At 41.5% G+C, this 14,730-nt stretch overlaps 2 protein-coding genes across 2 annotated transcripts; both read right to left on the reverse strand.

Annotated features, from left to right (window-relative positions):
* Positions 1 to 6,229: 6,229 nt before the first annotated feature.
* Positions 6,230 to 7,630, reverse strand: LOC146634995 (nuclear factor 7, ovary-like). Its single transcript, XM_085350498.1, has one exon. It carries the CDS (start codon positions 7,616 to 7,618, stop codon positions 6,230 to 6,232), a length of 1,389 nt encoding a protein of 462 aa, XP_085206624.1. The 5' UTR covers positions 7,619 to 7,630.
* Positions 7,631 to 12,908: 5,278 nt separating this feature from the next.
* LOC146634996 (P2Y purinoceptor 14-like) lies at positions 12,909 to 14,383 on the reverse strand. Its single transcript, XM_085350499.1, has 4 exons — positions 14,279 to 14,383; positions 13,915 to 14,174; positions 13,158 to 13,735; positions 12,909 to 12,997 (listed from the first exon to the last, which is right to left on the reverse strand). The coding sequence occupies exons 1-4, from the start codon at positions 14,381 to 14,383 to the stop codon at positions 12,909 to 12,911; spliced, it is 1,032 nt and encodes a 343-aa protein (XP_085206625.1).
* Positions 14,384 to 14,730: the final 347 nt, after the last annotated feature.

Raw genomic sequence — 14,730 nt, forward strand, 5'->3', positions numbered from 1 at the left:
GACCCCAAAGCGCTTTACACAACCAGTCATACGCACACACATTCACACACTGGTGATGGCAGCTTGTATTGTTACAAGGTATAACAGATATTTGTCCAATTTGTACAGCAAAAGTATAAAATAAAATAGTGTGCACACTTAAACAAAATAAAAGTACTCATTGGGGCCCTTTAAGAATTTAGAATTAAGTCGGCAACTTTAAAGGTCCTTCTGAGTGTAATTGGAATGTATGAGTGTGTGGGTGTGTATCTTCTTTGGGGTGGATCGTCCTCAAAGAGGTTGGCTCGCCATCTATCACAACCAGCCTCCTCAGATGGAAGTTGCCTTTCTTGGACGTCTGGGTCAATAATGAAATTTCCCCTTGTGGGACTAATAAAGGTATATCAAATCAAATAACGGGTGAGTCATTTTCAATCAAGGCTGTTTGGTTCTTGGCCTGCATGACACTGGCTTTTGTAGAGGCTCACTGCTTTCCTCCACAGGTAGGTAGCCACATGGTAGCAGTCATGTCTATAAAACTTCCTCTCCTGGTTTCAAAATAAAGGTGTTGCAATCCAAATTGATGCAAAACAGCTTTTATTGTGAAGGAGACCGTGCAGGAAGTAAAACATACTGTATAAACATAATGTGGTAATCTATGTTAAAGACAAGTCTCAGCAAAGCAAGCCCTGAGTCTGTCACACACAGTGTTACTGATAACACATCACTCAGCTGCTTAATTGTTTTTTTGGTTTCATCTTTCTATTGGCCAACACTCTCTTGGTACTAATGTAGGATTTTTCTTAACACAAATAAGGGAGAGTCCAATCCAGGTTACCTTAATTGATGATTCTAAATTTCCCATTGGTGTAGATGTGAGTGTGAACGGCTGTCCATCTCCCTGTGCTAGCCCTGTGACAGACTGCAGACCTGTCCAGGGTGTAACTCGCCTCTCAGCTTTACCTAACAATAAAAAGTGCCTTGAGGTGACTGTTGTTGTATTGTTATGTTGTTTCGACATCATCATCTTTCTCTTCACCTCAAGCCTAAACTCCTTCACTGGAAGAATGCTCTAACACACAAAACGGTGCATAAACGAGGATTTTCCCTGATATTCCTACATAAATAGCACAGCTGTTGAACGAGTCTCCAGCTTAAGTTCTTGGGGACCCACATCTCTGAGAATCTGTCAATTAACACCTCCAGCCTGGTCAAGAAGGCCCATCAGCAATGTTCCCTCTAAGCTGCGCACGTGCACAATTGCGCACTGCTGTTGTCACTGTGCCTCCACCATGGAGACAGTCTCCATGGTGATGAGTACAATTGGCAGCTGAAACTGTTGTGAACTTCTCCATGAGTCATATTTCCTGTTTCAGAGCTGCTGATTGGCTCTTTGGGCCCTTTACCTTCAGGAGGTCATGGACGAAGCACTGAAGTCGTTCACAGAGAGAAGTGTGAACTGATCAAGCAAAGAAACTGAAACATTTCAAACGGAAGAAACTGAACTGTTTCCTAATTCCTGTGACTCTGACCTTTGACCTGTGTGTTTATTATCTTTATTATCTTTTAAATCTTAACATCTCTGTTGTGAAACAGACTGAGCACAAAGAAAACAGGATGTTTCTGAGAAAGAGAAGAAGGAAAAAGCCGCAGAGCTGCAGACTGATGCACTTTTACCACAGAGCATGAAAGAAACATGGATGACCAGCAATGTTCCCTCTAAGCTGCGCATGTGCACAATTGCGCACTGCTGGCACGGTCTCTGCGCACAGAAAAACATCTAACCTGAATTTAAATTAAAATAAATACGTTAACAATTCTGTTTTGCAGTGTTAGTCAGTGAGTGACTGGCTGCTCCTGTATGGGATTAGAACGATGGCGCCTTATCCCATAGTCCAGCCAATGATGCGCTTCACATTCGTATATACGCAGCTAATCAACGTGGTTGACAGGCTATGACAGCGTCTTTATGTGCCGACACCAGTGTTTTAGCAAAGCGGCTGATGTGGAGTGAAGCCACGTTAATGACAACGTGTCCAACCATTGGAGATGTGAGCAGGACAGACGAACAATTGACGGAAACAGTGTGGACTTTATACCAGTTTTTAAATTGTGTTGATCGGCCACGTAAAACCAGAGTTATGATAAATATATCTGCAATGTTTGTTTTTCTTCCTGAATACTGTCGTTGTTTATATTTACTGCGGGAAGAGACGGTAAAAATGGCGTTTTATAAGGAAAGCGCTCGAAAGCCTGTGAGCAAAAACAAAAACAAAACCCACCCTTTCCTATTGGTGGAAAAAATGTACCATGTCGACCAAACAAAAAATGATCTGGCAACGTGGCATCTAGTTGTTAAGAAACGGGGGAAGTTTTAGGAGTGACGGCGGTGCTTTGAGATGTGAGAGATTTGAGACGTTTAGCGCAAATCTTGTGTAGTTAGTGTGTAGTTAGTGTGTAGTGTAGTCAATAGTTTTGTTGTGCGTGTCAGAACAATGAGGCGACTGCTGAATGTTACAGGTGTTACAGCAGTGATACAGCTCCTGTTGTCAGGCCTGCAGGTATCAGGCTGTTGTTCTCCTTCATCTCATAGTGGACAGAAATAATTTTCTGGCACAAATAATTTGTGTGGCATCAGATTTGATGCAGAACAGCTGATTGTTCTGTAAATAGTTTGAAATGTTTGTTTAAAAAACACCTTGGCTGCATTTAAAAAAAATAGCTGCAAAAAACTTTGTTATTTGCAAAACTCAGTTACTTTTTTGAAGAAGTAACTATATAATTAATTGCTCAACATTGGTCTTTATTTACTGTATTTTGCAGACAGAGAGTTACAGACTCTCTCCCAGACCACAGACTCATGATACAAGTCAGAGCTTTAAAAGTTGTGTTTTCAAAATTAGAGTTCAAGTTATTTTTACTTCCAATAGTGTTAACATGCTACACAGGTCATGAACAAGACTTTTTTTATTTTTCATTGTAAGTGGGCTAAAGCAGTTAATTAAAAGTAGTCTAACATAAACGTTGTAATTTGATTATTTTAATAAACCAAGTAACTTGGATGTCAGTGCGCCCCAGGGCAGCTGTGGCTACAATGTAGCTTGCTATCGCCAGTGTGTGAATGTGTGTGTGAATGGGTGAATGACTGAATGTAGTGTAAAGCACTTTGGGGTCCTATGGACTAGAAAAGCGCTATACAAATGCAGGCCATTTATATTAGATGCTGGCGTGACCACAGTGCACACGTCTGCTGTGGCTCACAGTGGTTCAAGGGACGCTCAGGGAGTTTGTGTGTTTGCTCAGACACATGAAAAATTAGAGGGAACATTGATGACCAGTGTTATCAGCCAAACCCAAACACACTGCAGCAAGAAGCTCCATCAGTGTCACACTAACTCGAGTCAAAAAGAAGCAGCACAAGTTTAAAAGAATAAAAAGTCACTGATGGATATAAAGGACATTTTATCTGTTCAGTCTCTTCATATGTCTCATGTTCACATGTTCCATATCTTAACTGTGTGTAGCAACAACAGATAACACACATGTGTGGGCCTCATCTGAGCTCTGACACATGTAGCTCAGTGACAGCACTGTCTCTCTCTGCCTCTCTGTCTACATGGCTGTGGACAAAAATATAAACACTGAGGCTTCAAAATGCAGCATCTACAACACTGTCACTCTGCCTCCACCATGGAGACAGTCTCCATGGTGATGAGTACAATTGGCAGCTGAAACTGTTGTGAACTTCTCCATGAGTCATATTTCCTGTTTCAGAGCTGCTGATTGGCTCTTTGGGCCCTTTACCTTCAGGAGGTCATGGACGAAGCACTGAAGTCGTTTATCACGTAAAAAATATTTTTAGTTTATAATAATTTGATAAATAATAAAATATTAATAAAAACTGGAGGTTTTTTTAGAACTTAGATTTTAAGCTATTTATGCCTTTTTTGCTGCTCTTTTTTAAACTTATTCCCTTTAAACTGTATTTATTCTTTTTAAAATATATTGGTTATTGCACTGTAGAGGCTGCTGAGGAACAGTATTTCGTTTCAGGCTGTGTAACACGAAATGACAATAACCAATAAAGTCTTGAGAGCTGCCATCATTGTTCCAGCAGGAGGCAGTAAAACACCAAACTGCACCTGTTGTGCTGAAAAGGTGTGAGCATGTGCAGTAACCCAGTAAGTTACCTGAATATCTCTCTCTCTCTCTCTCACACACACACACACACACACACACACACACACACACACACACACACACACACACACACACACACACACACAGTACTGATACTAATGACTCACTCTCAGATCTATTTGGATTTAATGTCAGGGTATATTTGTGGATGAAAGTTTTGGTAGGACACATGATGTGGACAGTCTGGTAATCCCAGAATATTTTAATGTAAGAAAACTCCAGACAGCTCTGGAGAAAGTTTCAGAGTAAAAGCCCTGGAGTGTTTTACATGTTATTCTGTTGGATTCAATCTGACGGAGCTGATTCATAAACACTTCACTGCCAGGTATCAGGTGACCTGCAGAGACTGATCCTACAAACACTCAGAAACAGAGTAAACCAAACTGCACCACAGTGATCAGACGAAACCTTCCTGACATGAACACAGCTCCTCAGTAAAAACTGTGAACCAGCAGAGAGACTACACCCAGCACCATACACCACCTCTCTGACACAGTACACCCTCGGGCAGGTGGTGTCCCCATAAACAGTCTGAGAAGCTCTGATTATTTACTATGTTCAAACAAACTGAGTGTCCACAAACATCTGAGCTCACAGTGAGAGCGGCTGGCACAGTTTGGAGGTGTTCTGCCCCCTGCTGGACACACAGAGCTACAACATGAGGATCAGAGGAGGCTGGTGCTGCTTCACCTTTAGACACAAGAAGGAGGTCAAAAAATGTAGAAACAGAGATTGTTTTTAAACCTGTAAAGGGGGAAATCGTGACGAACCAATCCACAGCCAGAAAAGAAGACTAACTCTGTGCTGCTCCAATCAGGAATCAGCTCTGTTACTGTGTGAGTGTGTAAAGTCACAGAGTAGCTGGTTTCAAATGTATCTATAAAGTTTATTCACATTTTATTTAGGCTTCAAAAAACAGTCCAAGTTTATTTCTTTGGACTTTGTTCACTTAATGGATGTTTCCCTGCATTTCTATTTTCACACAGTTTATTTCTTACAGCAGGAAAACTGAACAGAATGTATGTAAGAGGTCAGAGTGAGGATGACGTCACTTAATACAGGAAATACATGTTTGTCTGTTTTGATGATGAAGGACTTCTTCAGCTCTGTAAACAGCTACACTTGAGAGGACAGAGGTGATTTCATGGATCAATAACAATGTGTTTATCAGCTTTCATCATCGCAGGGCAGACATGACGTCAGATCTATCAAAGTGAAGGCCGTCTCTCTGATGACGTCACAGAGTCGTTCTGTCCAATAAAGGATCTCAGATCAGCTGCTGCCATCTTGTGGCCACAGTTGGTTACTGTCTCTGAAAGTTGTCTCATGTTTCCTGTTGTCCTGCTAACAAAGGCTGGAGCTCATCATGCTGAGAGGGCAGCAGCATTTTGTGGCTCTTCACACATGTTCATTATATTCTGATGATCCTGGATGGAGACAAACTACAGATAAGTGTGTTCAGCCCAACTAGTTTATCTCATTACAGCAGTTTGATGTTTCCCTTTGAATCCCCCTGAAGATCCTGACAGTGAAGCACGTACATAATACTCCAGCCTTTCAACTCTGAGCTTATTTAGTTCTATTAATACACTGAAATCTCATTTGTGTCATGAAGAAAGTCTTTAATCAAACAGAATTCAAAGATCAGAAACATTTCATATATGGAGTTAAACATGAATCATTGTTTCAACAACATATTTATTGTTGTCATAAACAGACAAGAAGACAACAACAAACTGCTCCTCCCATTCAACACATGTCAGTCCATATCCCAGCAAACTAAATCATCTCCATTTACACATCAAATAGAAACATGAATCACTTGTAATGATTAGAAACTTGATAGAATTTCAAATCTAGTTTGGGGAGTCATTCAGTGAGAAACAGTGAAATGATTTTCCATGTGAAAAGGTGGACAGCAGAAACAGAAAGAAACAGTGAAACTAAAAGAGAAACAAAGAGCTTTGGAACAACGAGGCAGCAGGAGGACAGCTGCAGTTTAACAGCTTCAACTCACTGACAGGAAACAACATTAGAAACATCATCATCCTCAACTCATCTGCTGCACTGACACTGACACCTTCAACGGACACACCTTTGCTTTATCCCATGTATAAATGTATGGAAACATCCTGTGAGTGAAAGTGTGTGTGAAGGTGTGTATGTGTGTGTTAGTATCAGGATCAGAGAACGACAGCTTTCCTCTGTTCCAGTCCAGATTCACTCTGATCCTCTGGAGCTTCTTCTCTACTGAGAGAGCAGTGACAGCTGATGGTGAACATGCTGAGTATTTACTTTTAATTCCATTAAACAATATTGTCCATAATCCAGACAGGTTGTCTCCCTTCCTCTGCACAGACTCTGCTGACACACCCAGTACCCACCGTATACTGTCTCCAACATCAACATCCCAGCTGTGAGTCCCTGAGTTAAAGCCCTCAGAGCCCAGGACAGAGTAGTAAAAATCAAACCTCTCTGGATTATCAGGAAGCTGCTGCCTCTCTCCTCCTCTCACACTGGTCAGATCTTCAGACAGGATGAGTTCTGGATGAGCAGTGTTTGGGTCCAGAATGAGAGGAGTGTAGGAGACCATGTCCTTCATGTTGTTCCAGATGTTGAAGGTCAGGTTGCCCAGGTGTTTGGCCTGGTCTATCAGAGCTCCTGAGGGCAGCTGTGGATCATCCAGCAGGGGGCAGCGCTGGACTCTTTCCACTGCAGCCTTGTAGTTGTGCAGGAATGAGACGTCTTCAGCTCTCAGCTCCTCCTCTGTGGCCCTGACTGTGTCTGAAAGAGCTGCTATCTCTCTGCTCAGAGCCTCCATCTTCTCCTTCATCATCCCACTCTTCTGCTCCTCTTCCTCCCTCAGTGCAGCCAGCCTGGCCTCCTCTTCCTCTGCTAGAAACTGGTGAAGCTTCTTAAACTGCTCCTTAATCTGCCTCTCTGTGTGTCGGGCCTGGACCTTAATGTGTTCTGCTGTTTGATCAAACTTCACTTGAACTTGTTCACAAACCTTTAACTTCTTCTTTAAGGGCTCCAGAGTTTCCTGAAGTTCCTTCTTGTGTTGTTGTGCAGCTTCATCGATGGGTCTGAATCTGTGATTGGTGTGTTTTTCTGAGTCTCTGCAGACGAGACACACTGGCTGCTGATGGTCCAGACAGAAGAGTTTGAGTTTCTCAGAGTGCAGACTGCAGAGAGCCTCTGAAGCTCTCTGATCTCTCTCCTGTAAGAACGACTCACACAGGTTCTTTAAAGCTCGGTTTAAAGGTGGATCATAAACTGATATTTCCTTACAAACTGGACACTCGTGTGTTGGTCTCTCTCTCCACCATCTCTTCAGACAGTCTTTACAGAAGCTGTGGCTACATGACAGAATAACAGGATCCCTGAAGACCTCCTGACAGACCGGACAGCAGAGATCCTCCTCTGATCTGGAAGCCATTGAGTCTGTGAGTGAAGCTGAAAACAGCAGACAGGAAGTACAGTCAGTCCTGGCTCCCCTCCCTCCTCTACCACCTTCACTGAAACTTGCTTTGAGTCGTGTTTTTGCTCAAACTCACATTCAGTGTGTGGAGCGTCAGCAGCTTGAAGCAGCAGTGTTGGAGTTTTCCACTTTTCTCTCCTGTAGCTGGACTCACTCAGAGGAAGCTGCTAGTTTGGTCTGAGCTCAGTCTGATCGTCTGTGCGTCTCTCTTTACTGAGGACGAAGAACTTCCTGTTTCCTGGTTTGTCACATTTGAGTGACGTGAGGGGAGGAGAAAATGTTGCTGTTTGACTTTTAACTAAGGTGTGTTTCAATCCTGCCTGCAGCTCAAAAGCTGTAAAACAGGTTTTGTGTCTTTTCACCTCCACAGGTCACAACATGAAACCTGTTTTGAAGTTTATAAAATAAAGTGTCACTCGGTGGTGCAGCTGTTTGTCAGCTTCTATTTTAGACTTTGTTCTGGATCTTGTTCAGGTTCCCAGCAGTGGGAGTGTAATGCAGTCACACACACACAGGTGGTGTTAAGGTGGATTCACTTAGTTACAGACAGTGGTGTTATTTCCTGTAACTAAGGGTGTGTTTCACTCCAAAGTTCAGACATTAACCTGCCAGAAGTTGTAAAAGTTACTAATAAAGAGCGTTTATCTCATTTCACATGCAGGTCAGAGCATGAAAGCTGTGATGCAGCAGTTTGAGAAAACTTTCTGCTGATATAAAATATTTTTTGATTCATTAATGTTGAATTCTCTTGCAGTGCTGTTGTTGTACATGTTGTTGCAGTATATTAATAACTAACCTCGTATTATGGATGAATAATCTCAGTTGTTCTCCTGACTGAAGTTTGGCCCGTGTATAGCATCCTGCTATGCAATTGCATTTGTCCCTGACCACTTGAATCCCTCACGTTAACTTTTATCGAGTGGAAAAGAAAGTTGGCGTTCATCCTCCAGCTTCACTTTACTAATGTTATGCTAACATAGCTGTGTCGCTAGCAATCACGTAGCACAACATTATATACCAGGTAGTCCAACTTCAGTAACCCTGCAAACGCCACTGCTGTTTAGGTTTCTGTCTTTGTTTACGCTGGAAGTGGTAGCAGAGCTGTACGTTTTAATTAGTTTCAAAAATCTCTCAGTCAGAACATGGTATGAAATGTTTAGGTGGAAACTAGCGAGCTAACTTCCTGTTAACTTCTAACTCCGTTAAATTTAATAACTTCTGTTTTCATGGATGCCCGGATGTTAAACTTAATTGTTACACCTGCTAAAGCAGCAACGCTGATCATTTTATTAAAGATGAAAGAATTTAGACCGTTTTTAACTCTCAGTGTTCGTTTGACTTTGGGACCTGAAACAGATGGAGTTTTGGACCCAGATTACTCCGCGAAGCTCCTCACTACGGCAGCCATAATGCTCTGACAATCCATCAAGCAGTGCGGCTTACCAAAGTTGTACTAAAACATTTTTAACAGATTTCTGCAGCTAAAATGGGTTCGAGGTCAGTAAGCACAACCAGAATTCATACATAAGGCATAGGGGTGCAACGATATTCGTATCGATATTGAACCGTTCGATACAGTGCTTTCGGTTCGGTACGCATATGTATCGAACAATACAAAATTTGTAATTTATTTTATCAACTTTCCTTCTGACGATGCTGTCTGTGTTGAGCGCTCAGTGAATCTGCGTTCGACTACTCCGCCTAGGCTGCACTGTCAAGCGCAGATCCACTGAGCGCTCAACACAGACAGCATCGTCAGAAGGAAGAGCGCAGGGCAAGCTAGCGAGACAGAAGTTAAGCTCTCCTTGCAACATGGACCTCCCCCACCCTCATTCAGATCTGGCGTTATTTTGGTTTTTGGTTTTCATGTGACGTATGACCCTGAAGGTAAGCAAGTCATGGACTAAAGTAAAACAGTATGTTGGATGTGCCACGCAATGCTCAATTACATGGGTGGGAACTAGTGTGTTAGCGCAGTTAGCTCGTTAACGTGTTGACGCCGTCTAGCCCCATGCACGGGGCGATCGGCGGTAGCTCGTTAACGGAGATTTGTCGTGTTGTGGCGTTAACGTCATTTCAACGAGATTAACCTGACAGCACTAGTGGGAACACAACGAATATGACTGCACATTTACGCCGACATCATCCTAGTGCAAAGACAAGTGGAAGCAGACAAAAATAAGCAAGCATGCTACTAACTTTAGCCGAGTCATTTAGACAGCTGTTAGCACATGATTCTCCTTATGCTGCTGAGAATATAGCCCAGAAGAAGCGGATAGTATAGCTTTTATTTTGGAAAGAGCCATTTCTCTGTAATAAACTCTCTTTTCCAAAGATGAGTGATTCCTCAATCAGATACAGGGCTCGCAATATCGCTAGCCCGACGTCCCGGGGCTAGCGATTTTTTCAGTCGGGCTACCAAAATCTATCTCTGCCCTGCCCGTCGGGCTATTGTAGGAAGGAAAAATATATGTCAATGCTTTTGCATTCTTTCGGAAATGTAGCTGGGTAATTATGTCATTGGCATCGGTGAGCCACTGTCAATATGTGACATATTGAAATCGTGTTTGAATTTGCGCTTGTTTTTTTGCTTTCACTTTGCAATCGTGCGAACTGTGTATAGAGAGCGACAGCACTGATCTGTGAGTGTTGATAATTTGTGCACCAATTCCTCTGACATTGTCTTTTTAATCGTTAGCTTACTATGCAAACATGACAAGTGAAATCTCCCGCAGCTTAAACATGTGAGAGGTTGATCGCGCAGAGAATCGCTGAGCTTATGTGAGTGCGTGTGTAAAAGCATTTCAGTTCTGCTGAGCCAAATAAGACAGGTCAGGGTGAAGAAGTGACAGCCAAAGAAAAGCTTACCACAAAACGGAAAAGTTATGACAAATCAGACTATAAGGCAAAAAGAAAGTGCAGCTTTATGGTTTCATGGACAAAATAATTTCTGTGGCTGAGATATGATGAGCTATATAACCAGGGGTTCACATAAGTGGTCCGCAGGTGCGCATTCGCTGTCAAAATAAAAAACACGCACAAGGGTTAGGGTTAAATTTAAAAACTGTACTTTCGAGTTAAAATATATATTTATAATTTTAATATATCGAACCGTGACACCAAAGTATCGAACCGAACCGAACCGTGAATTTTGTGTATCGTTGCACCCCTAATATATATATATATATATATATATATATATATATATATATATATATATATATATATATATATATATATATATATATATAATATTTATTTATATATTTATTTATATACATCAAGCCATTTCTCTTCTTCTTTTTTCTTTTACTCAGTCGAGTGTTGACTCCAGTCAGACCAGTGTTCCAGTCTAGGTTTTCTCTATGTTTCTATAGGTGCTGCAGACTGTTTTATAAATGAGGGAGGATGAGCGGAGATCTCTCAAGGTTGCAGGAAGTAAACCTCTTTGCCAGTTTAGCTGAGATGGTCTATTTATCTTCAGAACTTATCCTATGACTCCTCAGCTCACATCTGGTTAATGGACGTGTTTAATGTTGGAGGAACAAATCAATGAATGGGTGGGTATGTGGATTTTCATAAGCATCGGTCACACACTCACATACTATTGTTTTCAAAAGATAACAAATGCATATGTCTTGTTTTGTGTTAAAGTGTAAGGCCAAAGATATTACATAGTAAATTTAAAAATAATTTTAATCAGCAGTTCGAAAAGTTCTTCACTTAAACAGCAGCCACTAACAAAAAAATCTGCAAATCACAGGAAGGCTGAGAACTCTGGCCTCCTTCATGACGCTCCGAGGTCTTAGACTTTCAAACCACTTCCTGAGCTCAAACTGAGCGTCGTTACAGATCATATGATGATAAAGATAAAAAGATCTCTTAGCGTGAGCATTTAGTGGAGTGATACCACAAAGTAGCCTAAATATGATCCACAGAAAAAGTCAGTACATGTCAACACTAAAATACACCAGCTCAGGTTATTAGATACATGCAGTGTGATTTCTGGTCATTTCTGTGTTGGGCTGCTTCAGCCACTGTATTTATTTTAGCTGATATTTTTCAGAAGAGGTTTAATTTTGTTTTGCTTTGTTTATTTATGTGAATAAAACCCTGGCTGAGATAATACAGCACAGATGCCCCATGAAGCATCATTTAAAAACCTAAATGTTAGTAAGTGTCACCAGGTTCCTGCAGCTCTATGATCATCTTTCCTGTTCATAAATAACAACAGATATTAAAACACAAGGTACCAAAGAGACACACACTTTGTAACACTAGATACACTTTATTATTAGCTCTGTGATGAGAAATCTTGCTGTAGCAGGAGCAGGATAGCTGCTGTGGTTATACGTGCACATCATACAAACATATAAATAGACGCTCTAATGCATTACTGTTGTTCCATCTATGTAACTGATAAAGTGAAGTTAAAGAGTTTTGTAGAGATATTAACTGTCCCGTGAGGACTGATTAGATCATGAGCTCACTCAAGACTCTTAGTTTGAACTTTGAATCTGGTTGGTGGAGGCTGACATGTAGAGGCCACAGCTTATGTCCTCTTCAGTGTAGTCACAGTGGTGACTGCTGCTGTTAGAATAATGTGTGAGCGCAGCGGCCATATTGTTCAGGGCTGACTGTGGATCCAGAGGTGTAAACAGAATTAAGTCATGCCTGAAAAGTCTGGGTGGTTGCAAAATTGTATTTATGACACACAGAAACAAGAATTAAAAATTAAAGTAAAAGTAATTTTATGATGATTTCTGTAAAAGCTGAGTTTAAAATGTAAAATGATTGGATTATTTAAACCTGTTTTTTATGCTCTAAAACAGCTTCTCTTTTTAACCTCTGATTTTGAGACCATCAGATTAAATAGTTTCTTTTCTCCGACCCTCAGATGAGTATTAGGTCTTCTCAACTGATGAAACTGTGCTGCATCTCTCGATTATTACATAGTAATGATGATGAAAAGTGCACTTGATCAGATTTAATTGACGTAATTTGAATGAGAAAAAATATTTTTGATTTTGTGTTACATCAGCAGGATATGAGAACACCCTAAAAGCTGTATAGAAAAAAGCTGACACATGAACACTGATGTTGTTTGTGTGGGAGTGGGTTTGTGCTGAGCTCAGTACAAACTCCTGTGGTTCATGAGGACCTGGAATCCCTGACACTGGTTTCACTGAACTCATCTGACTCTCAAAACAAATGTAAATCAACATTTTATAAAATGTCAAACTTTTCCTTAAAGCTCATTGATTTCACTTGTTGCTGTAACAGTGTCCACTTCCTCCTTCCTTCTCTTGCTATTATTGTTTGCTTGTTGGATGTTGGTCCCCACTGATACTATTCTCTATCTCACCTGATCCCGAAAAGTCTTACACTCCATGAAATGTTGAGTTGATGTCTGAGCTCTTTTCTTTACAAGGTTTGCCTTGTTGCTGTTGCTGCTCTCACTCTTCTGGTCTGTTTGCTTGTTCGTTTGGATCATCGACTCTCCTGGACATCCTTCTCACCTGAGCTCGAAAAGTCTTACAGAGGAAAAAGTAAACAACAGGGTCCAGACAGATGTTGAAAACTGACAGCATGATGGCCACCTCCTCCAAGTAGAACAATACTGGACCTGCAGAGCAACTGGTCCACAGAAAAGTGGCAGGAAGACGAACCAGATTATAGGGCACGAAACAAACACAGAAGATGCTGACCAGCACCAACATGTTCCTGCGAGACTTCACCAGCTTCTCAGCATTGGAGGAGGCCAGCTGCCTCTGCTGTGCCTGCAACACCCTGCGGGAGGTGCTGTAGTAAAAGAAGACCAGGGATATGAAGACCAACAGGAAGATGATGGTCCAGAGGGTGTGGAGGATTTTGAAGAACAGGCTGATCGATACACTAAAGAGGGCCCCACAGTGGCTGGGGGTAAACGTCAGAGGTTTCTGGGTGATGAAAAAGACGATGGCGTATGTAATTGATGGAGCCAGGAGACAAACCCAGGTGACCATGGAGATGATGTGTGCAGTTCGCAGTGACTGCAGGACATGAGTTCCTGAAGGATGGACGATCTTCAGATACCTGAAGAGAGAAGACAGAGGAGACAGTAGATAACTTCACGAATCAGTCACAGTGGTACCAAATTTGCAAAGGTCATTATCAAGTTAAAATGATATGTTTACACATTCATCAGGAATGCAGGGTTTTTATTCATTAACACTGTCATGAACTGTAGTGGGAAATCAGTAGAGGTCCTTTACCTGTTGGCAGCGATATAACACATGAATAAGATGCTGGCGTACATGTTGAGGAAGAGGGCAGACGCTCCAAAGCTGCAGTAGAGCCTTCGAATGATGAATGACTTGCTACCATAGTGGGCGATGCGCAGTGGCAGAGAGAGGCAGAGCAGGAAGTCAGCAGCTGTCAGGTTCTTCAGGTAGACCATCAAGCTGTTTGACTCCTGCTGCTGAGCTTGACCAATGTAAAACTTTAGGATGAAGCCATTGAGGAGTAAACCTACCTGAAGAGACAAAGAGAGGGGGAGGAGAAGAGAACCTTGGTACATATAGTACTTTGAGAACCTTAAAGCAATTTCTAGCACAGCACTGAAGATTAGAAACTTACCAGAAACACCAGACTGTAGACCAGTACAAAGAAAGTGTTGAGTGATGGGACAACTGGATCACAGGTCTGGTTGAAAGATGAAGTCATGTTTTTTGAGTCAGCCATTCTTCTTCAGCTGAAAAACAAATCCACTTTATTCTCTCTTTGAATGGATTTAACATCATAGTCTAATTTTATTGTTAAACAAAACAAAGTCAAACTAATTTTAAATATTCTTTTGAACTCTGCTGCATCTCTTTTTAAGACAGTAATTTTAATACATGGAGCTTTCTGGGGGAGTTTGCTGACAGTTTGACTAAATTCAGTTCACAACAGTTGTCTCAGGTTGCTTTCTATATGATGCACCCTACAGTCTTGCAGCATTAAAAGCAAAGTTGAGAGCTTAACATGCAAGTATAGAAATCATTAGTGATGTCATCTTTCATGTACAGTTTATATTTATGGAAGCAAAA

The sequence above is a fragment of the Diplotaxodon limnothrissa genome, linkage group LG3 (genome assembly GCF_057381915.1).
Source record: "Diplotaxodon limnothrissa isolate DT_005_m linkage group LG3, D_limnothrissa_male_GT1.1, whole genome shotgun sequence".
Classification (NCBI taxonomy): Eukaryota; Metazoa; Chordata; class Actinopteri; order Cichliformes; family Cichlidae; genus Diplotaxodon; species Diplotaxodon limnothrissa.